Source organism: Antennarius striatus, chromosome 4 (genome assembly GCF_040054535.1).
Source record: "Antennarius striatus isolate MH-2024 chromosome 4, ASM4005453v1, whole genome shotgun sequence".
NCBI lineage: Eukaryota > Metazoa > Chordata > Actinopteri > Lophiiformes > Antennariidae > Antennarius > Antennarius striatus.
The window spans coordinates 16246830-16265941 of NC_090779.1; the positions used below are offsets into that span (position 1 = coordinate 16246830).

At 38.7% G+C, this 19112-nt stretch overlaps 1 protein-coding gene across 3 annotated transcripts; it reads right to left on the reverse strand.

The window, feature by feature from the left end:
* Positions 1–1503: 1503 nt before the first annotated feature.
* On the reverse strand, positions 1504–11075 carry ehf (ets homologous factor). 3 transcript variants are annotated; one of them, XM_068313368.1, is made up of 10 exons: positions 10889–11075; positions 8215–8349; positions 7458–7736; positions 5878–5922; positions 5711–5749; positions 5544–5606; positions 5421–5465; positions 5112–5307; positions 2902–3054; positions 1980–2102 (listed from the first exon to the last, which is right to left on the reverse strand). In XM_068313368.1, exons 2-9 carry the CDS (start codon positions 8276–8278, stop codon positions 2925–2927), a joined length of 861 nt encoding a protein of 286 aa, XP_068169469.1. In that variant the 5' UTR covers positions 8279–8349; positions 10889–11075; the 3' UTR covers positions 1980–2102; positions 2902–2924. The 3 variants fall into 3 exon arrangements, with proteins under 3 accessions (XP_068169470.1, XP_068169469.1, XP_068169467.1); XM_068313366.1 differs by having other exon boundaries at positions 5711–5752; positions 10889–11074; XM_068313369.1 differs by lacking the exon at positions 2902–3054 and having other exon boundaries at positions 1504–2102; positions 5711–5752; positions 10889–11069.
* Between the last annotated feature and the right edge of the window lie 8037 nt (positions 11076–19112).

The window sequence follows — 19112 nt, forward strand, 5'->3', positions numbered from 1 at the left end:
TGTCGAGACAGCTCACCCACACTGACGTCACAGAGGTTTTCGTTGCAGGAACACACACCCCGGATAGAAAACGTTTCAGATACAGCATCTACACGACAACGCAGACCCAGCGTTTTTAAAAAACTTCACTTTGGCCAGCTTTTTCAAAAAGTTGCATTTTCGTCCCAGATATCGGCGTTGTCGTGTGGATGGAAGGCATAACCGCAACAAAAACTTGCGTTTTTGAAAAGATCTGGCACTGTGTGGACCTGGTCTAAGATGAAACATTTGTGTTCCCCCCAGTGCCTCTGATGACTAAATAGAAAATATCAATGATTCTAGATTGATTTTATTCTTCTTTCTAATCTAATATAACATTTTAAAACAGTGTTTGCAGCTGTTTTGCTGTTTACTCTGTGCTTTACGGCCATCAAACCAATTTAAAACAAATTGTGACTTTTAGTGATATCTTGATTTGATTGAACTGCCAGCACACAGCTGTCACAACGGTTCCGATTGGACAGGTTCTGCTGTAGACATGATATAAAGTGTGATCGCTCGATGTAAACATTGTAACAACAACGAAACAATCAGATTTGATGGCACTTCAATTTGAATTGTTTACTTTTCTGCCAAGTAACATTACAAAATTGCAACCAGAAACTATTACTCAAACCCACTAAGGAGTCATCACTTGTCACATATATCTGTATTTCATTGGATTGTCAATACAAAGGAAAATTACTCATCTACTCAGCAGTTTCCTGATAACAGGGAGACATACTAATCATCTAGAAATTCCATGAGATCTGATAAGACCATTTTAGATTGGATTATTGATATTAAAATGTGATGCTACTTCTGTCAACTAGAGCCATCATGGTATTGGGTGGTTGTGCTGATGTAAGAAAAGAGGAACTACACTGACAAGCAAGCTCTGGTGCAAGGGGCACATTTTAGACGATAATAACAGAACAGATAATAACAGAGCCTAGTATCAAAAAGTCACACTTTTCAAAGAATGGTTGGAAAGGCAGATTATACAGATTGAAGATTATGTGTAGATTTGGTTATGAATACAGAACAAAGATAAGAGCTCTTTTCTGACATGGCTTTTATCTGTTGGGCATATGTGTGATATTCATTTGTCTGCTCCCATGGTGCACACTGGTAAACTCTTGAGCATCGCACACTCTCATGATTAAATAGATTCCAGTCCATCTCATGATGTGTGGAACTTCAAAACCAAGCTCATCACAGATGAGGTGATTCTAATTGTCTCATTTTGAGCCACTTTATGCTTTGCAGGTCACAAACAATTTACTAATTTACACACACTTACGGACAATTTGTAGTGATCAGTTCACCAAACGTGTGTTTTTGGAGATGGGTAGAAGCCCTACAACCCGGACAGAATCCACACAGATACAGGAAGAATACTACAACTCAGCGCAGAAAAAGGAATCTCACAACCTTATTCCTGTGAAGCATCAATGACACCCACTGCATCACTGTGCTGCCCACAACATTTAAGGAACACCCCAATTATAAAAAAAGTCCTTTTGAAAAAAGTGAGTTTCATATAATTAAACACTGAGTACCTTTATTTGTATTAAACACCAACAACAATCAATTTACAAACATCCTCTATGGCTCAATGAATGCAAATTGGATGTAGTTATCCAATTTAGCTATTAGGTTTGTCAAAATGTGTCAAAACACCACATGAGTACATTCCTTTTTCCATGTGTTCTGAATGTGCTCCATTATAAATTACATTTCACAATATATTGACTTTGGCAAGTTTTTGACATTGCTCTTTCAGTGTGATTTCTTCCATAAGCAGCTTTTACTATTACCATGTTGACATAAGTATGCTTTAATAGAGTTCAGCGAAGAATATGACAATGGGAAAGAAAAATGAGGTTGTTAAATGTAAACAGTATCAAAAAATGGTCAAATAGTCACTGAAAGAAAAAATAAAATTACACTTCCATACATCAAACAAAATATAAATAAATTGTCACTTTTCTGATTCCCTCCATCCTCTTGCATTCCTTCCAAACTTGTAAACGAGTCTGCGTCCATCTACTCGTTCAAGGATTTCCCTTTTGTAGTAGTACCTGTAACAGAGGACAGTAGAATGTCTGCTAAAATAAATGAAAAAAAGCCTAGTCTACTATCCCACATAGCACTTGACGCTGGCACGGATCCGCCTTTAAAGGGGCCCTATTACCAAAATCACACTTTTTGAGGTCTCCACATATACATAGTGGTCCTCCCTAACCCGACCAACTCGCAGAATCTGGTAAACAAACTCTGCCGGCATCAGTACATATTTGGAGTTTTAGGAATTCATGGACTGGACCGAATCAAAACGATCGGATTTTGCTAGATATGTGACTGGACGGAGGGATTGACGATATTGATTGGTTGACATGCCCAAGGGCGTGGCAATCCCCGATGGGGGAGTTCGTTCAGGCTACGGTAGCATTGTACAATGTCCTAGCTCAGAGCAACACACTGACAAGCTGTTGAACTCAGTCAGCATTTGGTTAACTAGTTAGGTCCACTTCAGTCATGTATGTGTGTGTGCGTGTATGTGTGTGAGCGTGCGCACACGCATGTGTGGTTCATGATCAGGTTATGGTACCAGTGTTTGGTAATGACCTGAATCAGAGCTACACACTGAAAGTTCATCATAAGCTGTTGAATTCAGCTAGCATTTGGCTAATTAGTTAGCAGTCAGGTGTGTGTGTGTGTGTGTGTGTCCGCCCAAGGCTATCCCCTGCATCACAGCGAACCAGTTACACATTAATTACTAATTCAGAATAATTGTCTGTTTTTTGGTGAATGAAAGCAGCTTTAGCTCTTCTAAGTGATCAGAGAGCTTAGTGTACACACACACACAATGCCACTCACCTGTGTTCACTGGTTACTTGTAGTTATAGCGTGGGGTGAGAACCAAGGTGAGAATTTCTGTCGATCGCTTTGGATGTTTTGAACGCTTTGAACGCCTTTGGACGTATGGTATTGTGAATGCATTTGACATTTTGGTTATCTGTATTATTGTCTCTGTAGGAATACACAAAAGATTATCTATCAGATCCAGAAGTGAACTGGAATTAATTGGTTTACGCGTCATGAGTTATCTTCAATGTTTAGCCTGCGGCAGCTGTTTCGTCGTTTGATCATTTGTCAGCTGCAACAAGAGTAAATTAGAAAGACATAATATTAGTTATAAAGATCACTGTTTATACATGTTTTCAGCATTTACACTGAGTTAAACTAACAAGTTAACAAGTATCTGAATATATTTTTAAATTCACCGTTCAAACATTAGATTTGCTAAGTATGTCAAGAATGCAAATAGGGACACCTAATGTCAGGCTGCAAGATGTCACTTTAAAAGCCAATGGTTTTACACATTACAACTGATGTCTGTGGGAGTTTGTGGAATTTTGTGTGAAAATTTGTAAGATTTTAGATGCTGTGAAAAAGAGACACTGCTATGGCCAGAACTGAAGAAGACATAATCAGACATGAGATTTGCTGGTTCAGCCTCGCAGCTGACGGGGGGATCTCCAGGGGACGTTCTGGTACTTCAAACAAGGACCCACAAGTTCCAAGTTAAAGCAATGTTGTCATGTTTGGTTTTCATGTCTTCCTGTCATGATATTCTTTTGTACTTGATTGTCCAGAGAGATGTGGCAGTAAAATGTTCAGGATACAATTCATGGTTGCATTTAATTTTTTTACTTACAGTATGTTTAGATAGATAGATAGATAGATAGATAGATAGAAATACTTACCCCAAACTGGGAAATTTGAATTTGATCTCTTTTATTAGTCTCACTGATAATTAATAGCTATCGACTGTAACAAAGCTATTCTGCTGCTACACATGACAAGTCTTGAATGTATTGAATGATTTATTCATATTATGGTTAGGGGAAGTATTCCGCTTTTTCAGAACAATGTTGATGTTGGTCAGCTACATTTTGGATATTTCTGTCGCTAATTATGGCCAAATGAGCCATTTTAAATAAAGGCTCTGGGCCAGATGAGCTGCTTCATGAATGGTTCCGGAATGGGTTGGCGCTGGATCAGCCGCTTCATGAACGGTTCCAGACCATGTCAGGACGGGCTGAGCTGCTTTATGAATGGATCCAGATTGGCTCTGCACCGGATCTGGTTTGGGTCCGCGGTCCTTGTCCGTTCCGGGTCTGTCCCGTTGTGCAAGTGGACTCCGTTCTGAGCCTGTTTCGCGGATCTGTTACGGCACCAAACGCAGACCTTGGCCGGAGTGAAAAGGCTATCTGGGATAGAACCATAGTTCTATAGACGATGACTCTTTTTGTTAGTTTGTTTGTTAGTAAAGTGACAAGTTGCATCGTTTTCAATGCTGTTTGTTACATTGGACAAATACATAGTCTTTTAAAATAGGTCTCTAAGCACCATGCATAAAACCCCCCAACATGAAATAAGTTAGCTTGGTAAATATTTCTTTGCTTTTGTTACTAAAAATGGAAGACCAATCTCCAGTCTGATAGCATCAAGCTGCAAATCCTTCTGCTGTAACACAAAAAGAAAAGCAGCTTTGCAGTCGGAGTGACAATGAAAGGCATATTTCTCAGTTCTCAGTGTATTCCACTACAATGAAATTAAGCTCATTAGATTAGTTCATTGGAATAAAAAGATGTAACTATTGAAGGAGAGGGAAATTTTTCTGAGGAAAGGGCCATTTCAGTTTGAGTAAACTAAACCCATTTAAAAGTTCAAAAAGTCCTTTCTCATCAGAAGGAAATGTTAAGCATGTGTTTTAAGTCTTGCTGTTTAAACCTTAATGATTTCACTTATAAGAATTTCAAGTGTTTTCAGAATGTGTGCTATAGTCCTTACAATATACTTTTCCAGCATCAAGTGTACTAATCTTCTTAAGTAAATTGGATTAGGGACAATGTAATGTGAAATTCTTCCTCCTCACAGATTCTAGAAGCTAAAGCCCTGCACTGAATGTCCAGTATTTTTTTCTACAATATGCAGTGTGCTGTATTTTTTTTCTCCCTATGAAGGAAAGGTTTTATATGACAGTGGTATTCAGCCATGTGTAGGGTAGTGAATAATTGTACCTCATTGCTCGACTTAGTTTTTCGTAGGTCATGCTACTGTTATTCTTCTTCTTGCCCCATAACTGTGCCACTGCCTCTGACTTTAAGAAACGGAAAACTCCCTCTGTCCTGTCCTCCCATTTGATTAGTCCTGGGTTTCTTTCAGGGTTCAGCAGAATGTCTCTGATGAACTCCCACAAGTGGGTCCCCCTTGGGTCTATGGGGAGAGACAATTGCAAAGCAGGAAAAAAATGTCAAATATGATAATGATCGAAAGAAAAACATAGATACACTATAAATATGTATATACATATACTGTATATTGCTTACTGTGTCTTTTGACGTGATCAGAAGAGCCGGAAGGACTTTTGATATCTGATAAAAAGGAATCAAATTATTGATAAAACCTTTTATCTGCACTATATTATGTTGAATGTGTTGGAAAATACTCACCAGGGCTCGATGGGGTTGGAGAAGCAACAGGTGTAGGGGGGTGAATCACAGAGTTGTATATTTCTAAGTTAAAAAAAAAATCAAAATTGTTATTTCTGTTTTTTGTTACCTCCATTTTTGACTGAAGCATGAGCAGAAATTAAAACAACATAATGGATTTACATTACCTCCAGGTGGATAACTGATATCTGTGAATGGACAGAAGTCTACTGTAGAGTAAAACACGAAAGAAAATAATACACAATTCATCAGTGATAATTAATTGGATTTATCTGAGCAAACAGGTAGTCAATGCTTTTTTTCTTTTTCAACTAATTGTTTCAGATATACTTACATTGTGGTTTGAGTTCCAGTTGCCCTATTTCCACATGATGCTGTCCTGTACCAGTGGGCAATGAAAGAAGGAAGTATTCGTCAGCATATACCAGACTATTCACCTGTCAGGTTTAAAGATTTAATTCTATATTCATGGTGGGAAATTTTGCCAACTTGTTTGAAGTCGTGACAACTTTTTTACACTTTCCTTGTAATTTAAAACAAAATCTGAATTATATTCCGCTTTATTAACATCATAGAGTGACATGTTGAAATGGAACTTGGAGGAAGTTGCTATGTGAAATGCTAAGCGATTTATTGTGTTTTGAAGGAATGCCATTAAATAAACGAATGCGCTATAAACAGTTGGCGACATTATTATGACAAGGTTAACGAATTGCACTAAAACCTGTTTAGCATGGTAAAGCAAATATCCATGATGCATTGATACAGCAACCGCCACAGATTAATTTCCTAATTAAATGCCTTTGCTGTCCTCCTTTAGCGTTTTAATATTCGGACATATGTAGAACATTATCCTTGTCAATGTGTATTAGCATTTTTTAGTATTCATGTGGTTTAGTGGAGGAAGCTGCATCTCACAAAGTATTTTTGGTCATTTGGAGATTCCCTCTCCATGGCCTGCAGTCTATGTGTTTCATTTTTGTGTGATCGATTGTATGGATGTTGGATGTTTCTTATGAGCAGGTTGGGCAATGCTTTTTCAGTTAGCCTGTGCATGTGGGTAGAAAAAAATGTTGATTTGTGTTGTAGTGTACTTTCAGTTATTACTGAAAGTAGGATACGTTGATGCAAGTAACTCCTTCTATTGTGCAGATGAAGATGATGCTAGGTGATGACTCTAACATTGCAGTGAAATGTTTAACAGTAAAGGGACTTATTTATAGCATCTACATAGTGTTTAATAATGCCAAAATACTATGGGCTCTTGTTTTCAGTGTAAACGGAGCCAAAACAAGACAATTACCTACATTGTCTGTTGAGGATTTTTAAACAGGAAGGAACATGCAAAAATCTAAACAATTTTTTAAAATCATTTATAGTAATTGTTTTCAGTGTTACCCTCTGTGAAATAACCTTTATGCAGCAATTATATCCAAGCACAGTATTACAAACAGTTTCTGAATATTATTTGATGTTCATGAAAAAACAACAGCCTGTTCCAATAAACAATAGCAGTGTTGTGTTCTGTTTGGCCTAATCTTGTCTTAAAGGGGTTAAACCTGTTGCACTTGGACTAATGTTTTGAGATGCCAGTAACATCCTAAAACTCGACATGACCTCATTGTTTTGATTTCCGTGAAGTTGCATTGTGTTTGCAGCCAGAAGATGAAGCCTCAGGCCTATGTACTCAACGCAAACCCTTAAATGCTAATTAAAAGTAGTGAGTGAGCTGATTCTCAGTTTGTGTCTCAGCTCCACAGCCTCTCTGTTCCTTGTTTTTTCTCATTCCCAATAGACAGTACAATGTGTGATTCCTTTTTCAGCAAAACCTATTGTAACTCTCTGCTCTAAACTCAACACTAATCGTCCAGTTTCTTTTTAATTAGGAAAGTTATTTTGGTCCCTTTAGCCCACCTCTCAGACTTTCAGGCACTCCAGCCCGCTTGAGGTCTGTGATACTGTAGAAGAGAAGGGGTCCCACACCTCCTGCAGCATGGACAAAGTCTTGGTAGCTCAGGCTGCAGAGCTGATGGCCGTCCATATCAAAGTTTTGGAAGGGAATGCTAGAAGCATCAATCTGATGCATGTCCATAACTTGTTGGAGCCACTCCCACACCTGGTATTTAGTCCAGAACTGAGGCTGGGAGTCACAAGGCCACAGTCGACTTGTGTAACTAGGCATCACCATTGGACCTAGATAAAAACATCCACATTTTTTTAATGAAATCATTGCAAAATAAGCATTTGTCAACATCATTGGCATTAATGTGTATCTGATAAGTTACAATTTATCTGGTGAATATATTTGGAAGTAATTATCTGCAGAGCATTTTTCTGAAAGAGCTGTTGATCTTCTCAGTCAGGAATCCTTAATCCATTACTTCTTTCACAGTTTCGGGATCACCAGGTGAGCAATATATAGTTAGGTAATTGCTGAATGATTTTCATTTTGCATCTTAGTTTTACAAATAGTTATAGGCGTGGCATTAATAGAACTCAGATTGAATGCTTCAGCAAAATACTTTTTTTTTTTTAAACTACAAAATAATTAATTTAGCAGGAACAAAGACAACTTAAGGCATTTTCCAGCAATTTCATCAACTAATTTATGTTAATGGTGAGTGTATGCATAAAGCCTGCTGAGTATGTCAACGATGATCATGACTCTCACTTTCAGGGTAGGAGCTACCAGAGCCCCAGCAAGTGTCCAGGATGGTGGATGGAGTTGAGCTCATGTTGTATCTCCACTCTGACTTAGCATGGCCCAGGGACTTGAGCAGGAAAGGAGTGGATTTTATGGTTAAATCTATACATGAACAGGAAAAAAAGTGTTACTGCTTTAGGACATATGATAACGAACACACACACACACACACACACACACACACACACACACACACACACACACACACACACACACACGCACACACACCTGAATGTAAATACAGTATACATTCAACATTTAAATTCAGTTTAGAGCTTGATTTTTATAGCAAAGCTGTTCAACATAGAAAGTACTGTACTTTCCTACAGTTTAGGTTACAATTTTTAGAGTTCACAATTGCTGCATGGGATCCAGGAGAGATTTTCTGGAAATATATGTGTATTTGTAATTCAGAACAATTTTATCTCATTACATAACTGTTCATTGTTGGTATCAGTACCATATTGTATGAGAAGATTTTCAACCAGCATCTATTGACCATACACGGTATGCAAATGATAATGTTTATCTTCACGCCATGTTGCCTGTACCCAGACCTACCTGCTCATTTGCTGGCCTTCTGCCAGTTCTGGTGTTGTTGATTTAACTAAAGATTTTACTTGTGCATCTTTTTTTATGGCCACCTCCATGGAAACAAAGAGTGGATAATATAACTTTGACAAAGAGAGACAGAGATAAAGAGATGGGTAGCTTGAATAAGAAACTCTTCAAGCTTAGCAGAATTTGTCAAATATTAAATAATCTAAACCATATTGCCATTTTCCAAGTCAACCAGTTTAAAAAATATATTGAAGGATTACAACTTTAAATGTAACATGAATCACTAAGTACATTTTGTTTTCTGTATTAATCTACCGATGCTCAATAAGCCACTGAAATGGGAAGGTGTTCTTTTCGACACAACTTATGGTTGTGTTTGCCATCCACTAACACTGAATTTAATGAGGTTATATATTTTCATGCAGGTATTTGCATATTATACAGTATTACACGGCCATTTCAGTGTTCATGCATGTTTATGCTTCTTGCACCATCGTAATGTTAGCAAATGTTTCCAATACGTAATTAACAGTGCATAAGATGCAGTTACTCTTTGAGTAATTAATATACTGTACTATATTTTCAACATTGATTTATTATGATTTGTTTATTTCATTGTTTTCAAGATAAATTGCATTCCATCTCGGACTTCATATTTCACTTGAAGGCTATGACTTGGAAGTGTGATATCACTAGGATCATCATTTTAATCGGTTAAGTGTGTATTTATACAGATGGAAATCTGGAAATAAATCTGTTTAACATTAGATACTGTCTAATGAATCTGATCAGAGAAATGTTATGAAAAAGTAGGTCAATCATATCTCAAGGACATTAAGCAGTGACAGAAGAGACTGCAGGCTACGCTGCTTGAATGTGCTACCTGGTGATTCTTGTCCACACTTCAATTGTCACTGAAAATCTATTCCCGCGCCACCCACCACTTTGCTATTGTACTGCTGATGCATTATTGTTGCAGCGGTGCGAGAAAATAAAAGAAGTACCATACATATAAAAGTACAAAAAAGCATGCTTGTATTTTACAAGCATTCCAACATAAATCTTGTCTAGACTAGAACGTAAGTAGTTGAACGGTTTTGTCTGTAGTTGGTGAAAGGTTTGGCACACATAATTCATAAATCACACTTAGCAGTATCACACTTATACACAATATCCACTGCTATTATCCAGTATTATATTATTGTATGTAAGCTACATTAAAATTGATTCTGAATGAGACATTAAAACTGAGTCTTGCTTATTAATTTAGTTCAACTTAAGTTATATTTTACATACCTCTTTCAAGTGGAAACATTTCAGTTTTTTCTTGCTTTGTAAATGTAATTTGGTTTGCATTTACAGGTACTTTAAACATGAATTCATTATCTAATAAAGATGCAAAAAGGGTGACTTTTTATTGTATGTGAAATGATCAACACCTGCTTCAGACAGCTACACCATAAATGCTCAGTGACCCATACTTCACTTGTTCTCCTGAATATACTGGTCATGTTTTTATATTAGGTTATAAATGCATATATGCGAAACCCTTTTTACACATTATATGCAGTAATACCGTGCTGCAAGCAATGTACAACTGTAGAAAATACACAAACATCAACAGATTTTTCAATATCTGAAAACTGCTACAAAATAACCTCGAGTCAAGATGAGATTATCCTAGAACATCCCAAGGTAAATCAGCTCTTCAGTTATTAAACTACTGTGATATGTATTAATCATTACAGCTGTATGCTACTGTCAAATAGAATTGTAATAAAAATGTAGTGAAAGTCAAAGACAGGAAAAAATAATTTGCTGCTGAAGTTTTAGACATGTAACTTAATGACATGAAAGCATTCAGGATACAAACTATCTACAGACTGGTAGTTTCTCCCTAACTTATGAAAGTTTTGTGTGTGATCTCTTACAATTTCAGCTTGGCATCAGTCAGTAATCAAAGCTTTTTGTAACAGCATAGTTTTACATGTGCGAAGGAAGAGCAGTTCTATTCTAGTAAATTTGGTCATTTTGAAAAAAAAAAAACAGGTTGTTTCTCAGAACTAGTATGGAATCCTACCAGATCAATGGGTGACAGTTCAGTCAGACTTGATAGAGATCCCACAGATCCACTGACCACAGCAAAACACCAATCTAGTTTCTGGAGATCCCAATAGTCCTGATGACTTGTGTTTAAAAGACAAATAGATGGGACCTTTTCCTTCCCAAACCTTTTAAATGAGCAGGAGAAGGAAGCATGCAAACACAGTTTCTGTATAGCTCACTATACTGGGTGTTTTAAGTTTCTGACTTCCTTTATCGGTTCCAATTGGTTACCTGTCCGGGATCATGCCAGGCTGGTATTTGCATATCGCACACCCACACACCAACAACATCTAATATAACTTTTATGTTCTTAACTGGCAATGTTCCCTATCACTTGCTTTCTCAAGCACACTCACTGAAGCAGAATGGCAAGAACGTCTGCACAGACAAATTCACAGTAGGAAAGTTAAACATACTCACAAGCCCTTAGATGGAATGTAAAATTGGTTTCATTCATTGTGCATGTAGTTGCTTGAGGTAGAGCTCAAGCTCTAGAAAAAAAATTCACCTTGTGTTATGTTGTGCAACAACTGTTGTTTCCCTTAAGGAAACTGCTGACAGATTACGTAAGAGGCCCCAAGATATTTTTTTTTCTCTTCTTGAAAGTTGAAAGAGAAAGTATGCTTGAAAAGATTGTTAAATGGGTAAATTGTTACCAAAGTGGGTAATTCTGTTTAACATCATTTTCAGCTTTGGACAGACTAAATACAGATTTTGTATTTGAGGGGTGAGCATTATATTTTACTAAGTTTGTTTTAGCTTCACCTAAAGCTTTGATCAGCTTTTTATATTTCAAGCCTTCTGTGTTTCACTAGTACCCAAATTTAGAATGAGAATACATCTCCAACAAATCCCAGTCAGTGTTACACAATAATGGCAGGATCAAAACCATCACTATTGTGACATTGTTTATACAAGGCTAACTATTTAATTGTATCAACTATCGTATTTTTCATTATAACATAACACTAAAAGAGATATTATATTGCACCAACTCCATTCCAAAGCTACGACACCAAAAACAAAGTATTGCCTTTGTGCATTGAAAGCTACTATCACTGAGGACAAATGATGAATTTCAAGTGGATTTTTAACGTTACTCAGAACTTGTTTGTCCTGTTCTGGTGCTTTTTTTCCAGTCACATCAGCCAAATGCTGAGTACACCTTCCCAAATTAAAATTGTAGGGACTGAAGAAACATGAGACATGCAAAAGCTCTGTAAATTTGTCTGAAAAGCATTTCTACTGAAATTACTATCTATATCCAATGTTGCCCTATATTGACAAGGATCAGATGAATTTTGGACATTCTATTTTTACTTAATGCCTATTAGGGTTTGGGCAAAATGTAGCAGCTTTGATCTGAGATCTCAATCTGATATGTAGCCTTGTACAACTACAATATCTCTTGGGACCAGAGGCACTGAGAGTGTCATGTTGATGATTGAAGTGACTTTGAGCAGGGTTGAACTGTATAATAGGCTGGGACAGAGAGAAATATGTCAGAAAGTGTATCAGAACAAATAAAGTTATTCATATATACAGTGTGCCTTCGTGCATCAACGCTCACAACTTCACATACAGTATATACAGGGCGTCCTGTATACAATGGTACCTCTACTTACGAATCCAATCCAATCCAATCCAATCCAATCCAATCCAATTCAATCAACTTTATAAAGCACAATTTAAATAAACACAAGGTTTCCAAAGTGCTGCAAAGCAACTGGACAAAAACAGAACAGACGCGCCATAAAACCATGAACATAATGCAGTTAAATAAAATATCAAAATAAAAATCCAATAAAACAATTTAAAATAATTTTAAAGCGGAAATTAAAACAGATAAAAACAATTAAAATAATATGAAGTAATACACAAAACACTCTAAAAGGTATCAAACGCTATGGAAAAGAGGTGGGTTCTAAGAACAGTTTTAAAATGAGCCAGTGAAGAAGCCTGTCTGATGTGCAGTGGGAGCCCATTCCATAATTTAGGAAATGAAAATGAGAACGCACGTTCCCCTCTGAGCTTCAGCCTGATTTTTGGCTGTATAAGGAGCAGCTAGTCAGCTGACCTGAGAGAGCGGCTGGGCGTGTATGGGTGAAGTAACTCAGAGAGGTAAGGTGGGGCGAGGCCAGTTATGGCTTTAAAAGCAAATAAAATAATTTTAAAATGAATCCTAAAATGTATGGGCAGCAAGTGCAGTGATGCTAAAATCGGTGAGATGTGGTAGTACTTTCTTGTTCCAGTTAAAAGACGAGCAGCAGGTCAGGTCAGGAGGGGGTCCCCAGAAGCAGAGGAGACACTGAGGGACTGCTTCCAGATCACCAACTGGGATGTTATTGTGGGCTCACATGGGAGGACATTGAGGGGGCAGCTCAGTGTTTTACAGATCACATGAACTTCTATGTGGACCCCGTGGCCCTTGTCAGGACAGTCAGGTGTTACCCCAACAACAAACCCTGAGTAACCAAGGAAGTCAAGGCTGTCCTGAACAGGAAGAAGCGGGCATTCAGGAGCAAGAACGAAGAGGAGATGAGGAAGGCCCAGCAGGAAGTGCAACTTCAACACCATCCAGCCCCGGCTCCTGCAGAAAATGACCTACATGGCTGTGGACCCCTACCTCATGAGCTGGATCACAGACTACCTAATAGACAGACCCCAGTACGTCCGTATGGGGGGCTGTTTGTCTTTTATGGTGACCAGCAGCACGGGGGAGCAACAGGGGACCGTGCTCTCCCCCATTCTCTTCACCCTCTACACATAGGACTTCAAGCACAACTCGGATACATGCCACATACAGAAGTACTCCGATGACACTGCAATTGTGGCATGTATCCGGGAGGGTGATGAGGGGGAGTACAGGGCATTGGTGGCTGACTTCCTGGAGTGGTGCCAACAGAACCAGCTCCAGCTCAACATCTCCAAGACGAAGGAGATGGTGCTGGATTTCTGGCGGGCAACCCCATCTCCACAGCCAGTGACCATCGAGGGCAGTGAGGTGGAGGTGGTTGGTAACCATAAGTACCTGGGACTGCAGCTAGACAGCAGACTGGACTGGTCACTCAACTTGGACTGTGTGTACAAGAAGGGGCAGAGCAGGATGTACTTCCTGAGGAGGCTGGCCTCCTTCAACATCTGTCCTAAACTCCTTCTCATGTTCTATCAGTCTGTAGTCTCCAGTGTGCTGTCATACGCCACTGTGTGTTGGGGTACGGGGCCAGGAAAAGAGATATGGACCGTCTGAACAGACTCATCTGCAGAGCGGGCTCAGTGGTCAGGCTGAGCCTGGACTCTGTGGAGACACTTCTGGAGAGCAGGACCATGTCTAAAGTTAAGGCTATCATGAACAACACCAGCCACCCCCTACACACCACCTTCTCCCAGCAGAGAAGCACCTTCAGACTGCTGTCACACAGCACATCCACAGAGAGGCTGAGGTCCTCCTTCGTGTCCTGTGCCATCAGGGGGTACAGTGATTCTCTCAGGAGGAGCAGGGGGGAGGTGGCGAGGTCTGCACGTGGTTGAATGGAGGGGATGGGATGGCTTGTGCTGCAGTGTAGTGGGGCCAAAGTGTTGTGATGTTTTTGATATTAGTGACACCTTATATTTTTGACCATTGTGAGATAGATATTAGATAGATATTAGATGTTGTGAAATTAGATAGTTGTGATATTAGATAGATAGATTTTTGTGATGTTAGATATATATGAGATGTTGTGATATTTGATAGTGACGCCTTACATAGTAATAAGGGTGTACCTTACCCACCATGTGGGCCTCATACTAATTTTCACTTGCACTTTTTATTTGTTATTTGTTCATTCATTCATTTTCCAACCCGCTTAATCCGCTAACGCAGGTCGCGGGGTAGCCAGTGCCTATCCTGGCAGTCTCAGGGCGTGAGGCGGGGGACACTCCGGGCACGACGCCAGTGTACCGCGGAGCCACACAGAAACAAACAAGCATTCACACACACACTCACTACTATGGTCAATTTGAGACCGGCCAATTACCCTGAAGCGCCTGCTTTTGGAGGTGGGAGGAAGCCGGAGAACCCGGAGAGAACCCACGCAGACACGGGGAGAGCATGCGAACTCCGCACAGAGCGGGACTCGAACCCGGGTCCGCCGTGATGTGAGGCAGCATCGCTAACCACTGCGCCACCGTGCCGCCCTTGTTATTTGTTATTTTATTTAATTTTATACTGTTGATGTTTTAGTTATAATTTAGTATATGTCCTGTTAATGCTATATGTGTCTGTTAGTGTAGTGTATGTCTTATGGTGTGTCCTGTGTTGTCAGTGTTTCTTTTTCTCCTGGTGTTTGTCCTTTATTTATTCATTATGTAATGCCTGAGCAGTGGATATGTGCAATTTCCTCCGGGATTAATAAAGTATCTATCTATCTATCTATCTATCTATCTATCTATCTATCTATCTATCTATCTATCTATCTATCTATCTATCTATCTATCTATCTATCTATCTATCTATCTATCTATCTATCTATCTATCTATCTATCTATCTATTTATCTAAACATGACAAAATAAGCAAAGAACAGAAAGAAAAACGCACTCAGACGCCACACACTCCTCACACTTCCTCTCATGTCCTTTCCCAGCATGCACCAAGAGAGAGAGAGAGCAAGAGAGATTGACTTGGATTCCTGCCCACATCTCAGAGGTAATTCATGATTTCAGTGATAACATGCTTATCCCTGAAAGTGCTCCTCAATTTCCCTTAATTGTAAACCCCAATGCTCTTTCTCCATACTTCCAGAAATTATTTGATTTGGTTTTACCGACAAACATAACACAAAGTACAGCTGATTTTTTTTCTTTAACTTTTCCAGAAAATTTTCTCTTTCGTTTAAAGGGTAAATTACCTCCACAGGCTCATCCACATAACTCATCACATAAATGTAACTAAATGTAACTCAATGTAATGTAAAATAAATGTAAAATAAATCTAACTTCTGATTATAACTAAATTCATTACTTATTCAAGTTACAAACATTACAGTTTTAATTTGTCAGTTTATGAAACCCACAGAACTCCTTCAATCAAGGATTAAACTATCCAACTGAATGACGACAGATAACATCAAACACAAATTAGGACATTAACCTTGTTCAGAACATCTTTATCAGAGTTAAAACGGGCTGAATTACTGCATTGTGGAAAATGTAGTTTTGGTCAAAGCGCACTTTTGACCAATTTATTTTTAGACAATCTGACCTTGTACTCTTACGGTCCACATAAAATGATGTGGCAGGCCACATTTGGCCCCTGGACCTTGAGTTTGACACATGCTCTAGGGTGTAATTTTGGACCTAAATTGTTCTTGTGGGTGACCTAATGCATGTGTCATGATCAGATTTTATTGTACTCAGATTAATAAGACCATCCATGGTGACCTGAAGTCACATACATCTCACTGTGGTTAATGGCTTAATAAACTTATTTTTGTTTAATTTCTATCACTTTTTTTTGCAGCATTATAACTTGAGTAGTATCTGGCATTTCATTTCATTGATCTCCATACTGCTTTTCATTGTTGAGGCAGGTGAGTATAATATATTCAGAAGTCCACTGGGTGAACAGCAACCAGGAACAGGGAGAGTGGGTGAGATCAAAGTGTGTTAAATCAGCTCTCACTCTATATGAGTCAGACAACCAAAATCTTGAGACATCCTCCCACACACAAGACACGATAAAATGTCATCAAGAAGTTGTCTGTATAGACAGTGCCATCTATTTTTAAATAAAGTCAAGTACAGGCTGTCAACTTCCAATAATAGTTCACTACTGATCCATTTACAAAGAGGAACATAACCTTCTTAGGAGTAGTGTGAAACATTAATGCTTTATTTATGACAATATACTGTAGTGGTGATGCATTGTAATTGTCAGTGTTTGTGTGTTCCTCCGTCCGTCTGTCCACCAAATATCTTCCAAAAGTTGCAGATAGACAGATGAAAGAAAGGCACACTACTCGGGCGGGAAAGGGGAGGAAAATGGGATGATGACCTTGACCTTGAGAAAAGTAGGTCAAGGTGAAATTTCAACTTTTGTACTTTTTTTTGTGCACATATCTCAGGAAACAGATAAGATAGAAAGGCGAAACAAAAAGCGTTCTATTCAGTGAGACAAGGGGATGGAAATTGAATCACAACCTTGACCTTCAAAAACTAGGTCAATGTCAAGTTTTTACTTTTATAAATTTTTAGGTACACATCTCTGAAACATGATGAGATATAATCACAAAACAAAAAGCAACATTTTCAGGAAGACAGAGGCACAAAATGTGCAGGTCAGGGTAAAATTTTGAATTCAGGGGTGTCGCGGGATGTTGCGGTCTCTGACTGCCTTGTATGAGGATGTGGTCAAAAGTTTCTATTTGACAGGAAAAATTGTCAACACTGTCAATCAAAAGAAACTAACAAGACAGGAGGAGGGTATGGTTTTCATGCTCTGACTTCATGCTCTAATGAACAGAAAACTGATTAGCATCAAAATGTCTATCACAGTCCCCCGTGCCTTCCCTCTTTTATGAGCTGCTTATCATGCCAGTTACTGTCTTCTCTAATACTTCACATTTTGATTAGCATATGATCTGAGGGGAAAGACGGAAAAAATGATTTTATTAGTGTCAGTTATTGGTCCAAATAACAAGTTCGCCTCCTAAATCATCATTTCACATTTTCCCCCCTGTCAAACAGCAATGGTTGTGTAATGAGAAGTGCAACAAAAATCAATTATTTACTCTTCTTCTTTTCATGTTTCATGTTTGAACCCGACCATGTCCATTTGCTTGAAATCAGTTGCCTGCATTAGTTGCTCTGCATGGGGAAAACACTTTGAGTGTCTCATGAATGATACATTCAGCTGCAGGGGTGCCAAGAGCTTGGCTTCAATGAGGTATAAATGCCTCTTCACCTGTACAATGACCATGAGTTTGATTGCACTTGAAGTAGACCATAGGTCTCCCCTCTGTCCATAGGTGGCACTGTTGTCTAATATAATGACGGTTGTCTGAGTGAGTGAGCAACACTGACACAGAAATGTGTCAGCCGTGACCCATGCTTCATACACTCTAAAATAGCTATTGGTGGGGCTTTACAGGTTACAATAACCTACATACACCATCTTTACCAATTCTGGAAGAAAATATCACACAGGCTCAGAGAGGATACATTAGATTTACGGACAAAAAGGAAGGTCGGAGCTATCAACGGCACTCAGGACATGTTTTGACAAATTATCATATGAGTTTGCGATAGAAAGTTGCGCTTGTCTTTAATCTCAGAGTTGGATCACCAACACAGATCTGCCAGGACATCAACAACTTCTCATTTTTCAGGTGTTAACTTTTGCAAGTACAATACTCCAGTAAAAGCATTCGAAACCCAGGCTAGGGCTATGACTTCCAGCATGTTTGTCTAGAAAGTGTTAACACTGCTCTCATCATGACATTGCATTTCACAGGTTATCCAATGAAAACAAGTTCTAAAGACTCTCTTTTCTCTAGTTGAAAGACAAGACCTGCAAATAGTTAAGGAACATAATATAAAGAGCTATATATTTGAGAGTTGTGACCTAAACCAGAACTTATTGGGATGGATAAATTTTTTTTGATATGTATGAATGCTATAACATGTGAGTGGCATGAATAACATAGGGTACTAAAAAGAGTTGGGGTGGCACTAGCAGAGCCAAGTAGTAATTTATTTTCTATTGTCAAAGCACATTCAGGTGTTAGCTGTCCTAGGGGTTCTGGCAGAGCTGCTGTTAAGTATTTCATAGTGAAGCACTTCATATAAGGTCTTTTTGTGCATCTTTTGAATCAGTCATACTGTATGTCCAACCCCCAACCACAGACTTCTGAGTCTCAAATCTGCAGTTTGCAATAAAAAATTTAATGGGGTGATTCTAGACCACAGACAAAGCAGTCAGAGACTGCAACATCCCGCGACAACCTTGAATTCAAAATTTTACCCTGACCTACTCTCATAAAGGTCACAGTAATGAATGCTTGATGTGTACCTAAAAAAAAGGGATAAAAGTGAAAATTTGACCTTGACCTATTTTTTCAAAGTCAAGGTTGTGATCTAATTTTCATGCCCTTGGCTCCCTGAATATAACTCAATTTGCTTAGTCTTTCTACCTTATCCAGTTCCTGAGATATATGT